The sequence below is a fragment of the Heptranchias perlo genome, chromosome 10, assembly GCF_035084215.1.
Source record: "Heptranchias perlo isolate sHepPer1 chromosome 10, sHepPer1.hap1, whole genome shotgun sequence".
Classification (NCBI taxonomy): domain Eukaryota; kingdom Metazoa; phylum Chordata; class Chondrichthyes; order Hexanchiformes; family Hexanchidae; genus Heptranchias; species Heptranchias perlo.
Window position 1 is genome coordinate 8760376 of NC_090334.1, and position 7149 is coordinate 8767524.

Consider the following 7149-nt stretch of genomic DNA (forward strand, 5'->3'; position numbering starts at 1 on the left):
TAATAAAGTACAAAAGCAAGGAAGTTATGCTAAATCTTTATAAAATACTGGTTAGGCCTCAGGTGGGGTATTGTGTTCAATTCTGGGCATCACACTTTAGGAAGGATGTCAAGGCTTCAGAGAGGGTGCAGAAGAGATTTACTAGAATGGTACCAGGAATGAGGGACTTCAGTTATGTGGAGAGACTGGAGAAGCTGGGGTTGTTATGCTTAGAACAGAGAAGGTTAAGGGGATAGAGGTGTTCAAGATCATGGAAGGTTTTGATAGAGTAAATAAGGAGAAACTGTTTCCAGTGGCAGAAGGGTCGGTAACCAGAGGATAAAAATCGGAAAAAGAGCCAGAGGCAACATGAGGAAACATTTTTTAATGCAGTGAGTTGTAATGATCTGGAATGCACTGCCAGAAAGGGTGGTGGAAGCAGATTCAATAGTAACTTTCAAAAGGGAATTCGATAAATACTTAAAGGGAAAGAATTTACAGGGCTATGGGGAAAGAGCAGGGGAACGGGTCTAATGGATACCTCTTTCAAAGAGCCGGCACAGGCACAGTAGGCCGAATGGCCTCCTCCTGTGCTGTACCTACTATGATACTATGATAAGTACCAAATCTTAGGAGTTCTCAATAGCTTTGGATTGAGTCTCTCTGAGGAAACATTACTTGGGCAGTAACTCTACAGAGCCCCTCTTAGCTGCCTTATGTTTAATAAGCAACAAAAAGCAGGGAACTGGGGACCACAGGGCCACCCCTCAGAGTCTGTCTTTACTCTGATGTTAATCCAAGTTCATTTGAAGATCTAATGAATTCCTCTCAATGAAAGAAAGAACTTGTATTTATATAGCACCTTTCACAACCTCAGGATGTCCCAAAGTACTTCACAGCCAATGAAGTACTTTTGAAGTGTGGTCACTGTTGTTGGGAAATACGGCAGCCAATTTGAACACAGCGATTTCCCACAAACAGCAATGAGTTATATGACCAAATAATGGGAGTGATTTTAACCTATTGGGGTGTAAAGGCCTCAAAATGGAGTCAATAGCCTTAACACCCTATTAACCCCTGCGATACGGCGGGAACCATTTTGAAAGGTGCTTACTCTGGGCGTCCGCCTGTTTCAAGCGGTAGGCCCCTTTTAACATGCAAATCCGGGTTCTAGGAACCCGATTGCCATTTTAGGTTGGAACTGGTCGGACCCTGCGCCATACACACTGATCACTTCCATGGGCGATACAGCTGAAGATCCCCAGCAGATGTCAGTTTGATATTATTTTTGTGGGGTCTGGTGGAACCCGTTATCACTACTCTATTGCTTTTACATCTTTCTGAAATTTGCTTGCAGATTTGCTCATCCATCTCCTCCCCACATTTGGGGGTGTATAGTATACACCACCAAATCATCGCCACTGTTTAGCACTTGGTGAGTCAAAAAACAAATCTGAGCAAAAGGAACTCAATAAAAATAATTTAAAGTCTTCTAAATGGCTGCAAGTGATTGCCTTGGAATTTTTATTCAGCCAGCAGCCACAACTATGTGATGTCCGACTGTACATATATGTGTCTAAAAGAGTCCAGAAATATGTTGAGCTCAGTCTTGAATATACTCAGCAACTGAGCATCCACAGCCCTCTCGGGTAGAGAATTCCAAAGATTTACAACTCTGAGTGAAGAAATTTTTCCTCATCTCGGTCCTAAATGGCTGACCCCTTAACTTGAGGTTAGGACCCCCTAATTCTAGACTCTCCAGCCAGGAGAAACAGCCTCTCAGCATCTACCCTGTCAAGCCCTCTGAGAATTTTATACGTTTCAGTAGGATCACCTCTCATTCTTCTAAACTCCAAAGAATATAGGCCCATTCTACTCAATCTCTTCTCATAGGACAACCCTTTCAACAGAACTCACGACTTGAAACGATAACTCGTTTTCTTTCTCCACAGTTGCTGCCTGACTTGCTGAGTATTTCCAGCATTTTCTGTTTTTATTTCAGATTTCCAGCATCTGCAGTATTTTGCTTTCCTGTGATAAAACCGTGTTGATTCTGCCTACAGCACCACCACTGGCAAGAATGTGTAATTACAACGTGACACATTTACATCGGACCTTCCATTATTAATGTGGATATAAGAATTTAAAAAGTTGACTCAAAATAGCCATGGTTTTTGGGGGAAGGGGTGTGCGCGCACAGAGATTGTGTTTTTATATAGATGTATGTCTGTACATGTATGTGTTTTCTGTGCATATTTATATACCTGTATGTTTGTATGCATACATGTATGTGTCTATATATACATCTATATGAAAATAAATGTGCACAGGCACACATTAAATGTTTGTGATATGTGTCTTTAGGTGTACGTGGGTATATATAAGATGTATGTGTTAATGTAAAATCTGGACTCCATCCAGCCCTTGTCCTGCGGACTCAATTGGCTTGACTGCCTTATAATGTTAGAAGGCTGCAATGTGTCGTGTGTTTAATATCCTCTGTAACAACCTAGCCTTAGCTAGTGTCAGCCCCTGGCAGCCCAGAGGTTAAAATGCATGTCGCGGTGGGTCTGTGCTGCTTTGTTAGCTTCCTTTCATGCCCTCCGTTCTCAGCTGCCTTGTAAGAGCACTGAGCTGCAGGGATGCTCCACTGAAGCCTAACACCGTTCCCCATTCGGCTCCGAACTGTGGTACTTCCCGCATTTTGCTTCTGTTAAGTGCTTCCCCGCTATTTCTCTCGCCCGATGCAGAACCATTGTCTGAGCAATTGCTCAGCCGAGTAGCTGAGTGCTGATTAATGAGGGGGAAGGGGTTCTGCAGGTTGGTATCTGTTTAAAAATTAATTCTATGTGTTTCCAAGGAGTACTTAATCCTCTACCCTCATCAGCTTGTTTCGTGTAACTGGATCTGTGTTTTATCTTTGCAGCTTTCTCTCTCTCTCCCTCCGCTTTCACCCTTTCCCTCCATTGACTAAGGATGGCTGCAGCAGAGCCTCTGAGTGCCCTTTCTCGCTGGTATCTCTATGCAATCCATGGCTACTTCTGCGAGGTGATGTTCACAGCTGCATGGGAATTCGTGGTGCATTTCAACTGGAAGTTCCCCGGGGTCACCAGCGTCTGGGCCCTTTTCATCTACGGGACATCCATGCTGATCGTCGAGAGGATGTACCTCCACCTCAGGGACAAGTGCAACACCCTCGCCCGCTGCCTCATCTACACCATCTGGACGTACATCTGGGAGTTCTCCACGGGCTACATTTTGCGCCAGTTCAACGCCTGCCCCTGGGACTACTCTCAGTTCGAGTTTGACTTCATGGGCTTGGTCACGCTCGAGTACGCCATCCCCTGGCTCTGCGCCTCCTTCATCATGGAGAAGCTGGTCATCAGGAACACACTGCGCCTGCGCTTCGGCGACGACCGCGACGCGGCCCTGGGGTCTCTGCTGCCCGCCGGCGCGATGGCAAACGGGCACGTCAAATCCGACTGAAACTTTGGTTGTGGTGTGTGTGTGTGTGGGAGGAGGAGGAGGTGATGGAGGGCAAGACAAAACAACAAAACCTGTTTTTTTTTCCCCCCCCCCACTTTAACCGACGAGATAGAGAAAAAAAAACTGAATCGAAATCCCCTGGGGATTCGTGTACCACAGACCGGCCAACGGCCAACGCTCGCGCACCGCGTCAAAGGGACCGCTCTCGCGGCGACGTCGGACGACTGGCGCTGGATTGCGATTGGCCGAGACACCTGTCACTCAGGCCATTTGAAGGCGGTAATGCCAGCGGCGCGAGCCGGACCGTTATTTCCCAACGGGCAGTGAGTGTCCGTCTGTCCATTCCGGCAACTCAGCCCCGAAGCGGAATTACCCGAAACTACCGAGAGGTAATGAGAGAACCAGCACTGGTGGCCGTGTCCCGCTGGGTTTCTTAAACTTTTTTTTTTATCGTGAACTTTTTTTAATTTATTGATTGATGTTCACCTCCTGTGAGTGTCCACCCTGTGAGTGGACACTGCGATTGATGCGCATCTTGTGAGTACACACTGCGATTGATGCCCATTCCCTGTGAGTACACACTGAGATTGATGCCCATTCCCTGTGAGTACACACTGAGATTGATGCCCACTCCCTGTGAGTACACACTGCGATGGATGCCCACCCCCTATGAGTACACACTGAGATTGATGCCCATTCCCTGTGAGTACACACTGAGATTGATGCCCACTCCCTGTGAGTACACACTGCGATGGATGCCCACCCCCTATGAGTACACACTGAGATTGATGCCCATTCCCTGTGAGTACACACTGAGATTGATGCCCACTCCCTGTGAGTACACACTGAGATTGATGCCCATTCCCTGTGAGTACACACTGAGATTGATGCCCATTCCCTGTGAGTACACACTGCGATGGATGCCCACCCCCTATGAGTACACACTGAGATTGATGCCCATTCCCTGTGAGTACACACTGAGATTGATGCCCACTCCCTGTGAGTACACACTGCGATGGATGCCCACCCCCTATGAGTACACACTGAGATTGATGCCCATTCCCTGTGAGTACACACTGAGATTGATGCCCACTCCCTGTGAGTACACACTGAGATTGATGCCCATTCCCTGTGAGTACACACTGAGATTGATGCCCATTCCCTGTGAGTACACACTGAGATTGATGCCCATTCCCTGTGAGTACACACTGCGATTGATGCCCACCCCCTGTGAGTACACACTGCGATTGATGCCCACCCCCTGTGAGTACACACTGCGATTGATGCCCACTCCCTGTGAGTACACACTGCGATTGATGCTCACCCTTTGAGTACACACTGCGATTGATTCGTTCCGTGAGTACACACTGCGATTGATGCCCATCCCCTGTGAGTACACACTGCGATTGATGCCCACTCCCTGTGAGTACACACTGAGATTGATGCTCACCCTTTGAGTACACACTGCGATTGATTCGTTCCGTGAGTACACACTGAGATTGATGCCCATTCCCTGTGAGTACACACTGAGATTGATGCCCATTCCCTGTGAGTACACACTGCGATTGATGCCCACCCCCTGTGAGTACACACTGCGATTGATGCCCACCCCCTGTGAGTACACACTGCGATTGATGCCCACCCCCTATGAGTACACACTGAGATTGATGCCCATTCCCTGTGAGTACACACTGAGATTGATGCCCACTCCCTGTGAGTACACACTGAGATTGATGCCCATTCCCTGTGAGTACACACTGAGATTGATGCCCATTCCCTGTGAGTACACACTGAGATTGATGCCCATTCCCTGTGAGTACACACTGCGATTGATGCCCACCCCCTGTGAGTACACACTGCGATTGATGCCCACCCCCTGTGAGTACACACTGCGATTGATGCCCACTCCCTGTGAGTACACACTGCGATTGATGCTCACCCTTTGAGCACACACAGCGATTGATTCGTTCCGTGAGTACACACTGCGATTGATGCCCATCCCCTGTGAGTACACACTGCGATTGATGCCCACTCCCTGTGAGTACACACTGAGATTGATGCTCACCCTTTGAGTACACACTGCGATTGATTCGTTCCGTGAGTACACACTGAGATTGATGCCCACTCCCTGTGAGTACACACTGCGATTGATGCCCACTCCCTGTGAGTACACACTGAGATTGATGCTCACCCTTTGAGTACACACTGAGATTGATGCCCACTCCCTGTGAGTACACACTGAGATTGATGCCCATTCCCTGTGAGTACACACTGAGATTGATGCCCATTCCCTGTGAGTACACACTGAGATTGATGCCCATTCCCTGTGAGTACACACTGCGATTGATGCCCACCCCCTGTGAGTACACACTGCGATTGATGCCCACCCCCTGTGAGTACACACTGCGATTGATGCCCACTCCCTGTGAGTACACACTGCGATTGATGCTCACCCTTTGAGCACACACTGCGATTGATTCGTTCCGTGAGTACACACTGCGATTGATGCCCATCCCCTGTGAGTACACACTGCGATTGATGCCCACTCCCTGTGAGTACACACTGAGATTGATGCTCACCCTTTGAGTACACACTGCGATTGATTCGTTCCGTGAGTACACACTGAGATTGATGCCCACTCCCTGTGAGTACACACTGAGATTGATGCCCATTCCCTGTGAGTACACACTGAGATTGATGCCCATTCCCTGTGAGTACACACTGCGATTGATGCCCACCCCCTGTGAGTACACACTGCGATTGATGCCCACCCCCTGTGAGTACACACTGCGATTGATGCCCACCCCCTATGAGTACACACTGAGATTGATGCCCATTCCCTGTGAGTACACACTGAGATTGATGCCCACTCCCTGTGAGTACACACTGAGATTGATGCCCATTCCCTGTGAGTACACACTGAGATTGATGCCCATTCCCTGTGAGTACACACTGAGATTGATGCCCATTCCCTGTGAGTACACACTGCGATTGATGCCCACCCCCTGTGAGTACACACTGCGATTGATGCCCACCCCCTGTGAGTACACACTGCGATTGATGCCCACTCCCTGTGAGTACACACTGCGATTGATGCTCACCCTTTGAGCACACACTGCGATTGATTCGTTCCGTGAGTACACACTGCGATTGATGCCCATCCCCTGTGAGTACACACTGCGATTGATGCCCACTCCCTGTGAGTACACACTGAGATTGATGCTCACCCTTTGAGTACACACTGCGATTGATTCGTTCCGTGAGTACACACTGAGATTGATGCCCACTCCCTGTGAGTACACACTGCGATTGATGCCCACTCCCTGTGAGTACACACTGAGATTGATGCTCACCCTTTGAGTACACACTGAGATTGATGCCCACTCCCTGTGAGTACACACTGCGATTGGTGCCCACTCCCTGTGAGTACACACTGAGATTGATGCTCACCCTTTGAGTACACACTGCGATTGATTCGTTCCGTGAGTACACACTGAGATTGATGCCCACTCCCTGTGAGTACACACTGAGATTGATGCCCACTCCCTGTGAGTACAAACTGAGATTGATGCCCACTCCCTGTGAGTACACACTGAGATTGATGCCCATTCCCTGTGCGTACACACTGAGATTGATGCCCACTCCCTGTGAGTACACACAGCGATTGATGCTCACCCTTTGAGT

At 48.6% G+C, this 7149-nt stretch overlaps 1 protein-coding gene across 1 annotated transcript; it reads left to right on the forward strand.

Moving 5' to 3' along the window:
* Positions 1–2906: 2906 nt before the first annotated feature.
* On the forward strand, positions 2907–3533 carry tmem229b (transmembrane protein 229B). The gene has a single exon (XM_067990970.1). It carries the CDS (start codon positions 2956–2958, stop codon positions 3463–3465), a length of 510 nt encoding a protein of 169 aa, XP_067847071.1. The 5' UTR covers positions 2907–2955; the 3' UTR covers positions 3466–3533.
* Positions 3534–7149: the final 3616 nt, after the last annotated feature.

Bases quoted from the DNA above. Each gene is read 5' to 3' on its own strand.
- tmem229b (XM_067990970.1), top strand. From the start codon at position 2,956: ATGGCTGCAGCAGAGCCTCTGAGTGCCCTTTCTCGCTGGTATCTCTAT.